The sequence below is a fragment of the Megascapheus bottae genome, chromosome 31 (assembly GCF_031878675.1).
Source record: "Megascapheus bottae isolate mThoBot1 chromosome 31, mThoBot2.hap1, whole genome shotgun sequence".
Lineage (NCBI taxonomy): Eukaryota > Metazoa > Chordata > Mammalia > Rodentia > Geomyidae > Megascapheus > Megascapheus bottae.
Window position 1 is genome coordinate 7,013,529 of NC_143539.1, and position 10,552 is coordinate 7,024,080.

Here is a 10,552-nt window from a genome sequence, read left to right on the forward strand (position 1 = left end):
AGAGACAGAGACAGAGAGACAGAGATAAAGGGGAGAAAGATGGAGATAAAGAACAGACAGACACACAGGGAGACAGAGAAGTGAGGGCGGGGGAGACAGATGGACAGAGAGAAAGATACAGAGAGGCAGAGACAGTTGAGAGAAAGGCAGAGAAAGAGAGGCGGTCAGGTTGCTGCCAGTCGCTCATGCCTGTAATCCTACCTACTCAGGAGGCTGAGACAGGTTCAAAGCCAGCCTCAGAAGGAAAGTCTATGAGACTCTCATCTCCAGTGAACTACCAGAAAATCAGAAGTGGAGCTGCGGCCCAAAGTGGTAGAGTGCTAGCTTTGGGCTGAAGAACTCAGACACGTACTCAGGCCTTGAGTTCAAGCCCCCCCCCCCCCAGAGAGAGAGGGGGTGGGGAGAGAGGGAGGGAGGAAGACACAAACATAGAGACAGGAGTTGAGAGAGCGGAAGAGAGATGGAAAGACAGAGAGAAAGGCAGAGGAGACACAGACAGACATAGAGACAGAAAGAAGAGAGAGGGAGGGGGGGAAGGGGAGGGAATGGATAGAAGAAGAGGCCAGAAAACCTTTCAGGCCTGCAGGCTGGGGTGAAGGCAAGGCACAGGGGTGGTGAGCACCTTCTTTCTGAGTCCTTAGGTGGGGGACAAGCACCCAGGCACCTGGAGGAAGTGCGCATGCCCAGCACAGTCAGGCGTGGCTCATCCCCTCCCCTCCCTCCCCCCCCACCCCCACCATGGCTGCTCTGTCTCCCACCCTGCTGGGGCGGCTGCGACCTTCCCATGTGGAAGGAGAACTTGGAAGAGGGCTTCAAACCAGCGCAGGTGACTTGGTTCTCCTGGGAGAAATGTCACACTGAGTGTTGTCATCTCAAAGTCATTTTTTCCCCCTTTCTTTGATGGCTCAGGTAGGTTCAAATTCATTTTGATTGGAAGTCATAGAATCCCACTCAAACTAGCTGAAGTCAGAAGAGGCATGTAATCCGAGGAGACAGGATGTGTGAAAGAATCTAATAGAAACATTTTGGCATTATCTTGTAAAGATGAATCTATGCAGAGCGTGTGAACCAGAAATTCAACACCTAAGATGCATAAAGAGAAGCTCTTCCACCAGTGTACCAGAGACATGACTAACACATTCTATGTTTATACATATTATTTATACATACTATATTAGTATATAGTATCTATGGTAAATATATTTTCTTCTCAGTTCAGGCTCTGGGCACTGTCCTTGGACATTTTTTGCTCAAGGCTAGTGCTCTGCCACCTGAGCCACAGCGACACTTCTGGCTTTTTCTGAGTTAGTGGTACCGAGGAATCGAATGCAGGGTTTAGTGTATGTAAGGCAGACACTCTACCACTAGGCTACAGTCCCAGCCTATAAATATTTTAACCAGGCATGGCGACCCACACCTGTAATACCAGCTACTCCATCTGCTGAGAATAGGAAGATCACAGTTAAAGGCTAAAAGCAGTGGAAACCACATGTCAGTTGGTACATATCTGCAGTCCCAGCACAGGGAGGGTGGCCTGGAAAAGGTTTTGGGTATATGTCCACTTCACATATACGAGGACAATTATAGGAGAGTTTGAATAACTCAGGCCAGACTCATATAGCCTATAAAAGACTGAGCTGGAATGGTTGGCCCACATGGAGGCTGAGATCTGAGGCTGGGAGTTCAAATCTATCCCAGGCAGGATAGATTTTTTTCTTTTCCCGCAAGGCTATCACTTGAGCCACAGTGTCACTTCCGGCTTTTTCTGTGTATGTGGTACTGAGGAATGAAACCCAGGACTTCATGCATGCTAGGCAAGCACTCTACCACTGAGCCACCTTCCCAGCCCCCCAAGAGGCTTTTATCTCCAATTAACCACCAAAACAAATCAAAAGTGGAGTTGTGGCTCAAATGGTAGAGTGCTAGACTTGGGTTTAAAAAAAACTCTCAGGGATAACACCCAGACCCCGAGTTCAAGCATTAGGACCACCTTCCCCCCAAAACAAACAAAGGAAGGAACACCAGAAAATTATAACTTGGGGGGCCAGGAGTTTGGCCTAGTGGTTAAAGTGCTTGCCTAGCATGCACAAAGACCCGGGTTCGATTCCTTGGAACCACATATATAGAAAAAGCCTGAAGTGGTGCTGAGGCTCAAGTGGTAGAGCTCTAGCCTTGAGAAAATCCAAGGACAGTGCTCAGGCCCTGAGCTCAAGCCCAGGACTGGCAAAAAAAAATTATAACTTGGGTTCAGAATACAGAACCAGCAGGTTCAATCCCTCCACCATATCTCCCCCTGGTGGTTGCCCCTGGTATTGCTGCCAGTGAAACCCTCAAAGCTAGGGAGCCCTAGGGCAGAGGCTAAGGCTGGTGGAAGTGCTTTCTCCTGGGGCTTCTCTGTGCCTTTCATCAGCTTTCTCTCAACACTCCCACCTTCCTGTTGGCCTTACACCTTTCTATTCCTGTCCCCACTCCTGCAGCAGGTTCCAGGTTTGGCTGTGGGCTGTGTGTGTGCGTGCACACCAGTCCTGGGGCTTGAACTCAGGACCTGGGCACTGTTGTAGAGCTTTTTTGCTCAAGGCTGGTGTTCTACCACCTGAGCCATCATCCTTTGCTTCCCACTTTTTGTTGTTGTTGTTTCATTGGAGATAAGAGTCTTGCGATCTTTCCTGCCTGGATGGTCTTTGAATCACAATCCTGAGATCTCAGCTTCCTGAGTAGCTGGGATTACAGACGTGAGTCACCAGACACTTGGGCTCACATTCTCCTTTTCCATGATCTGATGGGAAATGTCAAGTCAAGGATAAAAAGTTCTGCAAAACAGGGGCCAGGAGTTTGGCCTAGTGGTTAAAGTGCTTGCCTAGCATGCACGAAGACCCGGGTTCAATCCCTTGGTGCCACATACATAGAAAAAAACTGGAAGCGGTGCTGAGGCTCAAGTGGTAGAGCTCTGTCCTTGAGAAAGCCCAAGGACAGTGCTCAGGCCCTGAGCTCAAGCCCAGGACTGGCAAAAAAAAAAAAAAAAAAAAGTTCTGCAAAACAGAGTTTGTATATGAAGAGAGATTATGGAGGGAACAAAATCCAAGCTGCCTTTCTTCCCATAGCCTTCATGTGTTTGAGTTATAGTTATTGACTCACTCCCTGCTGTGGCTCCCTGGGTCCTTGGTAGGTGGATGGGATTAGAGAGAACTCTCTGCCCATCTACGGGTGTCACAGAGCAGGGCAGGGGCCTCTGAGCCTCTGAAGTAGACACATGGCTTTGGGAAAGCAGCAAGTGCAGATTAGATTTCATGGGGTGTGGAACAGAAGGAAGCAAAAGGATCTAGGTCAGATCTGGGGTAGGATCAAGGACTCAAACCAAGTCCTGTGCATGAGGCATCTGTGGGTTGATGGGTGGTATGATTCCTGTCTTTATGTTTAGAGTATTGCCTTTGCTCCATACTGCTTATTAAATGTTTATGTTGTGTTTACAAATAATGTTTATATGATCTGGGGGGGGGCATACATCTGTAAACCCTGCTGCTCCAGAGACGGCGACAGGAAAATATTTCCCTCAACTAAGGATCATAGTCCTAGCTCAGCTGGATTCCTAGTGATTTAGAAGGCTGAGATCTGAGGATTGGAGTTCAAAGCTAAGCCTGGGCAAGAAAGTCTGTGAGAGATCCTCAGTTCTCCAGTAAAAACTCAGAAGTAGGAGGAGTAGAGCAAGTGGCTGAGCACCTGCCTTGAGCAAAGACAGTTTAGGGACAGCACTCAGGTCCTGAGTTCAAGCCCCAGGACCAGCAAATACACCCATACTCATATATCTCAATGAATTAATTATTAAAAAGATTTGAAGGTTAAGAAAATCTTTAACTTGCTCTCTGGGGGTGGGGTGGGGGAAGGCCCCACTTTTATCTCGCAGCTTCTCTCTTCTCACGGGTCCTCTATATAAACCTGAGTCTTGAAGCCTCGGCTCACACAGTGTCTGGCACCATGACCCAGCTGTGCCCCCTGCTGCTGCTGGCTCTGGCCCTGGCCACCATCCCCCAGGCCCAGGGCACCTGCCCAGTGCCCGCCGATCTCAAGCGGGACGATGGAACGCGCATGTGTGCCAAGCTCTACGACAAGAGCGACCCTTACTATGAAAACTGCTGCCAGGGGGCTGAGCTGACGCTGCAGCCAGGCGCTGATCTGCCTTACCTGCCCTCCGACTGGACCAATACGGCATCCTCGCTGGTAGTGGGCCAGCGCTGCGAGCTCACCGTGTGGTCCAGGCCTGGCAAAAGTGGCAAGACTCGCAAATTCTCGGCAGGCACCTACCCTCGCCTAGAAGAGTACCGCAGGGGCATCCTGGGGGACTGGTCCAACTCCATCTCCGGCCTCTACTGCAGGTGAGGACCCCCAGCCTTGGGTCCAGATCCCCCCCAGACCCAGCCATGGGTGCCCCTCAAAACTCAAGGCCCAGTCCTACGAGGTCATACCTAGTCTAGCTGTCCATGTGCTAGACTTGAACCAGCCCCAATCCTGAGATCCCCCAGCCCCATCCAAGCTCCCACACCAGCCCCAGATGTATCCCTCAAAGCCCCCCCAATCCAGGCCAAGACCCCCGCCCCCTGAGCTCCTGAACTGAGAACTTCACCCCCTCCAACTACTGCTGAGAATCTCTGATCTTTTTACAGATGTAACTGAGGCCTCCAGGATCCTTCACGGGTATCCCCATGTGGGGCACGTCACATCAGGGAAATGGGCTCATTTCCTGGTTTGGGGACTTGACCTGCCTGTCACCTGGTTGGAAGGCTTGGCTGTGGTTTAAGGCTACCTCTGGTATTGGCCCCACCGCCCTCTCGGACAGCACCTACCTCCTCCTTCCCTGCCCACCTTTATGCTGATAGGCTCCTGCATCCTATATTAACCCATTGTACTTCCCAATAAATGAGTTCTTGCCCTGACAAGTCTCCCTGGCCCTTCTGATTGTCCTCCCCCCCCATCCCCGGTGAGGGGGGGCTGGGTACGGACAGCCAGTTGGCCCTTTCCTTTCTCGGTCTCGTCTTAGTCGGGGCGTGTTCTCTCTACCCCTCTTGCAGGTCAGGAGGCAAGAAGGACTAAACACCCCGACACCCCCACACAGTGCTGAACACCTGGCTTCTTCCTGCACCCTTCCCCACCCCCATGCCCAGGAGGAGAGAGCTCTCTGCTGCCCCCACCTGGCCTATGTGAAATACAGCCCTCTTGAACCCGACCTGTGTCCACAGGTGGATGGGTGGTGTAGGGGGAGAATGGCAGGGCTGGCTGACCTAGGGCAGTGCTAGGCTTGGGGACCCAGCCACCAGAGTTAGCTATGCATAAAGACAGAGGGCTGGGTATGGTGGCTCACACCTGTAATCCTAGCTACTCAGGAGGCTGAGAACTGAGGATTGTGGTTCAAAACCAGCTCAGGCACAAAAGTCCATGAAACTCTTATCTCCAATTAACCACCAGAAAACTGGAAGTGGCGCTGTGGCTCAACATGGTAGAATGCTAGCCTTGAGCTGAAGAGCTCAGGGACAGCGCCCAGGCCCAGAGTTCAAGCCCCATGACTGACAAAAAAAAAAAAAGCTAAAGTGCAACTCCCAGGTTCCCAGTACACACACACACACACACACACACACACACACACACACACACACAGGTTGGTGTCAAAACTCCAGAGTAGTAAAGAATTGGAGGAGAGACTGGGATTGGAACTAAGTGGGTTTCTGAAGCTACTCAGCATCTTCAATCATTTTATTCATTCACTTGGTGGTGACTTACTGAGCATCAACTATCTGACAAGCACTGAATTCACCAGGTGTGGCCTCTCCCCCACTGGGGCTCAGAGAGCCAGAGCCAGACAGTCAGGGATACAGGAAGCCAACCAGGCAAGATTTGGTAGCAGGGAGATGGGAAAAGGCCAGGACGACAGTGGGGTAGCTCTGGAAGATCAAGTTGGGGTGAAGGGATCGGATAGGGGGTGCTGAGAAATGAGAGGGGGTAGGTGCTGGTGGCTCACACCTGCAATCCTGGCTACTCAGGAGGCTGGATCGTGGTACAGAGCCAGCCAGGGCAGGAAAGTCTGTGAGACTCATCTCCACTTAACCACCAGAAAACTGCAAGTGGCACTGTGGCTGAAAGTGACAGAGCATTAGTCTTGAGTGAAGAGAGCTCAGGGACAGCACCCAGGCCCTGAGTTGAAGTCCCAGGACTGACCCCCCCCCCAAAAAAAAGGTCAGAGATTCTGATATGGCCAAGAAGTGACAAAGCAGGTTGACACTAAGGACAGATGAGAAAGCCAAGGTACAGGCAGAGGAAGGGGCTGTGGGCCAAGAAGGCCCAGGGCGGCCCGGGTCAGCCTGTCACTCTCTGAGCTGCACGGACACAGAGGAATCGGTCACCCGGGTCCTGCGAAGACCCCCGGGCTCCATGCGGTTCTTAGTCTTGTGCAGAAAGTGGATGAACCTCACTCCCGGGCCGTACTGGCGGAAGACGTGGGACACCTGTGGCAGAGCAGGTTTAGAGGGGGGCCCACCTCCCTGCCCTCCCTCTGCCCCCCCTCCTCATGGCATTGGAGTGAGGACCTGGGAGGGGAAGCTCACCTGGATCCAGCGCCCAGGGGGCCCCCTTCCTGAGGTGCGGGGGGCCACGTGGTGCTGCGCGATGACAGTGTGGCGGTCAGCGGCCAGCAGCCAGACGTGCAGTTCATACACACAATCGTCCAGCCGGCTGTCCTCGAACCTGGAAGTGGAGTCCCAGGGTCAATATGTCCCAGTACCTCCAATCCCAACCACTGGGGACAGGGCGAGGATAATGAGGCAGAGGTGGGCGCAGGCCAGGGGCAAGCCCAGGACACTGGGTTGTATCTGGCCCAGCTGGGCACCATCAGATCAGGTGTCCTGGGTTAACTGCTTAAAGCAAGGAGAAATCCATCTCAAGACTAAGAAGGGAGCCAGGTCCTGTGGCTCAGGTCTCCAATCCTGTGCCTCAGGAGGCTGAGATCTGAGGATCAAGGGTTAAGACCTAGCTAGATAGGAAAGTCCATAAGACTTAATCGGTGAAAAGACTAAAGTGGAGCTGTGGCTCAAAGGGCTTGAGCTCTGGCCTTCAGCAAAAGAACTCAAGGACAGCACCCAGGCCCCTCTACCAGCAAAACAAAACACAAAAACAAAAAAACCAAAATATAATTGCACACATGCTACACACACACACACACACACACACACACACACACACACAAATAGTACACACTGGGAACACACTGGCAAAAACCACAGATTTAAGAGGACCACAGTTTAAATTCTAGACAGTGGGGGTGGTTTCGCGAGGGCAGGCGTGGTCGTTATGGGTGTGGCTCTCGCTGTGGACAGGGTTGTGGGCGTGGCCTTCGTGGGCGTGGCCTGTCTGTTGTGGGCGTGGCCGCCGCTGTGGGTGTGGCTTGTCCTGGGCGTGACTTGTCCTATGTGCTAGCTACATGGTGGCGGGGCCAGGCCTGCACTGGAGCCCAGGTGGGTAGGGGCGGCCCAGGGCTGAGGCAGCCCCAGGTGATCAAGGTCGGGCTTCGGGACCAGGTACGCACCAGTCCATTACGGTGACATCGGGCTGCTCGTCATCCAGCAGCTCCTCCCACAGGCCCTCGGCCAGGAGGTTCACGCACTGCTGCTTCACTGTCCAGCTGCAGAGAGAGAGAGGCAGGGGGGGGCGGGGAGGCAGCTGTGGGGTCTGACCCAGTGGTGACCATCTGCACCCGATGGTGAGCCACACATGGATGCCTTGGTGCCTAAGAGTCTCAGCTCCCATGAGGCTGGGGGTGGGGGGAGAACCATAAACTCTAAGCCCTTGGTTACAGATGGGGAAACTGAGGCAGAAGATGAGAACTCACTGAGGGTCAGGCAGTGGGAAGAGTAGCAGAATCAACATGCTAGCCAGAGCATTGAGTGACTGGGGCATGGAATTCCAGCCTCTTGTTCCCAGGGCATCATCAGGGTTGGGTTCCCTGATGATGCCATGGATGGCAGCCCTTCCCTCTGGGGGGAGGAAGAGGTCAGGAATGATCCCAATAGCTACGTCAGCTGTTATGTAATGGACACTATTAGTGTTGTACCCCCACCCCACCCGTGCTCCTTGTTTGGCAACCATTCTTCCTACTCAACTCTACAAAAGACAGAAGCCCAGAGAGACTAAGTCAGTTTCCCAAGCCACAGAGCAATGAAGACTAGAAAAGGAGGAAAAACAAACAAATAAACAAACAAACAAATCCCACACAGTCAAGGCCCTGTCGCTCACCTGAGATTTTGCTGGAGCTTTTCAGATCCAATGTACCATCCACGGAAGTTGCCTGGCAGGTGGCAATAGTTTGAATGTCATTGTCCCATAAGAATATCCCCCCCCCAGTCCAGGCTTCTCCACAGCACTTACCCAGGGCCTCCAGTGGTTGCTGGGTGGGGCCAGTTGGAGGAGCTGGCTGGTAAATGTTAATACCTGAAACCACAGTGTTGCTCACACTCTCTCCCACCCCCCAATCCTCACCCCCTTTCCTTCCTCTTACCCCAGGCTACACCAGAGAGGCTGGAACCAGAGGCCAGAGGTACAAGACCCATAGGGATGAAGGAGTAAGGGATGGGGTGAGAGTAGAAAGAATGTATGGGGGAAGGAAAGGATGCCATGAGGTCTCACCCCTGCCATTCCAGCTCCAACTCAGGAGGCTGAGACCTGAGGACTCTAGTTCAAAGCCAGCTCAGGTGGGAAAGACTTGGACACTTTTTTTTTTGGTAGGTTGTGGGGCTTGAAGTCTGGGCCTGGGCCCTGTCCCTGAGCTCTTCAGCTCAAGGCTACCACCCTACCCCTTGAGCCACAGCACCATTTCCGGTTTTGTGTGGTTAATTGGAGGTAAGAGTCCCATGGATTTCAGTGCCTGGGCTGGCTTTGAACCGCGATCCTCAGATCTCAGCCTCCTGAGTAACTAGGATTACAGGTGTGCGCCACCTGGCCTGTCGACTTTGACACTATATCCAAGGAACCCATCAAAAAGCTGGAGGGGAGTTGTGGTTCAAGTCTTGAGCAGCAAAGGCTAAGGGACAGTGCCCAAGCTTTGAGTTTGAGGAGGGATGGAGGGAGGAAGAACAGAGAGAGAGAGAATCTTGAGCACAGGATGGACAGCCAGGACACAAAGGCCAGAAAAGAAGGAGGGAAAGAGGCAGGCCAGGTGGCTCACACCTGTCGTCCTAGCTACTCAGGAGGCTGAGATCTGAGGATCAAGGTTCAAAGCCAGCCCTGGCACAGAAGGACCTGAGACTCTGATCTCCAATCAACCTCTAGAAAATGGGAAGTGGGGCTTGGCTCAAGAGTAGGGTGACAGTCTTGAGCTGAAGAGCTCAGGGACAGCGCCCAGGCCCGGTTCAGGCCCCAGGCCCCACAGACGGAGGAGGAGGAGGAGAAGGAGGAGGGGAGGGGAGGGCAGAGGGAGGGGGCCCCACGGGGGTCCCGCACCTTCGGGGTTGGGCGAGCGCAGCAGGTTGCGGTAGAGCGGGCGGCGCACGAGCAGCAGCGTCCAGGTGAGGCGGGCGGGCAGCTGCAGGCTCCCCCCCGACGGCCCCCACTCCTCCAGCAGCAGCTGCCTGGCGCTGGCCTCGGACGGCGGCTCGGGCTGCGGGGGCTCCGGGGGCTCGGGGGTCGCGGGGGAGGGCGGCGTGGGCGGGGGCGGAGGGGACGGGGGCGAGGGCGGCGGCTCCCGGGAGCTGTCGGGCCCCTCCGCCTCCCTCCCGGCACCCAGCACGTCCTCCTGGTCGCGCGCCGTCTCCATCTCTGAGCCGGGGCTCGGCCGGCTCCGGGTTAACTGGGGCGGCAGGGGGCGGGGCGGCCCGGCCCCTCTTACCCGAGGGGGCGTGTTGGGGCGAGGATCCGGGCCCCCAGGCTCCTCCTCCCTCTGACGACAGCAAACTTCCCCCCCCTCCCGCGCTCCCTCCCTCGGCCCTCCTCAGTGTCCACACTGCCTGCCTCAGTTTCCCCAGAGCCAGCTAAGGAGTTGATGTCAGGGCAGGGGTGGTATCTTCATGAAGAGCCTCCTGTCTCCCCCTCCCCCTCACCTGGGACACACCTGGGGACTGCAAAGAGCAAAGGAAGGGGAGATGGGCAGGTGGCGGAGGTCCCCAGGGGGGGCCGGGAGCAGGCGGCCTCCAGGTGGGGTTTTTTGGGTGTTTGCATCCCTTCCTGCCTCCTCCCTCAGCGGTTACAGGAGGGAGGGAAGGTGGGGGGGGGGTGGAGAAGGATGCTGCGGGGTAGGAAAACCTGTAGAGCTGGATGCTTTTGGTCAGTCCCATCCCACACCTTGCCCAGGTAAGCCCAGAGTTGGAGGGGGGGGTAGGGGACCTAGAACAGAAGCCACAAGCCCTCCCCGCTAACTTCATTGGCCAGGCTTGGTAGTGCATAGAAGGCTGACTCAAGGAGGTTCCAAGACAGCCTGGGCTGCACAGCCGGCCCCGTGTCAACCCACTCCTTCTAAAGCCCAGGATCTGCATAACTCAAATAAAATAAAGAGGAACAAATGATTGGCAGTGTACAGGTA

General features: G+C 54.5%; 2 protein-coding genes across 2 annotated transcripts; one reads left to right on the plus strand and one right to left on the minus strand.

The window, feature by feature from the left end:
• Positions 1–3,972: 3,972 nt before the first annotated feature.
• Positions 3,973–4,374, plus strand: Sycn (syncollin). The gene has a single exon (XM_090322702.1). It carries the CDS (start codon positions 3,973–3,975, stop codon positions 4,372–4,374), a length of 402 nt encoding a protein of 133 aa, XP_090178828.1.
• Positions 4,375–5,821: 1,447 nt separating this feature from the next.
• Positions 5,822–9,890, minus strand: Nccrp1 (NCCRP1, F-box associated domain containing). The gene is made up of 6 exons (XM_090322133.1): positions 9,478–9,890; positions 8,407–8,469; positions 8,275–8,326; positions 7,568–7,663; positions 6,591–6,729; positions 5,822–6,491 (listed from the first exon to the last, which is right to left on the minus strand). The coding sequence occupies exons 1-6, from the start codon at positions 9,788–9,790 to the stop codon at positions 6,351–6,353; spliced, it is 804 nt and encodes a 267-aa protein (XP_090178259.1). The 5' UTR covers positions 9,791–9,890; the 3' UTR covers positions 5,822–6,350.
• Positions 9,891–10,552: the final 662 nt, after the last annotated feature.

Bases quoted from the DNA above. Each gene is read 5' to 3' on its own strand.
- Sycn (XM_090322702.1), top strand. From the start codon at position 3,973: ATGACCCAGCTGTGCCCCCTGCTGCTGCTGGCTCTGGCCCTGGCCACC.
- Nccrp1 (XM_090322133.1), bottom strand. From the start codon at position 9,790: ATGGAGACGGCGCGCGACCAGGAGGACGTGCTGGGTGCCGGGAGGGAG. The intron at 8,327-8,406 runs GTAAGTGCTGTG...GCCACCTGCCAG, and splicing joins GCAACCACTGGAGGCCCTGG to GCAACTTCCGTGGATGGTAC. The intron at 7,664-8,274 runs GTGAGCGACAGG...CTCTCTCTGCAG, and splicing joins AAGCTCCAGCAAAATCTCAG to CTGGACAGTGAAGCAGCAGT.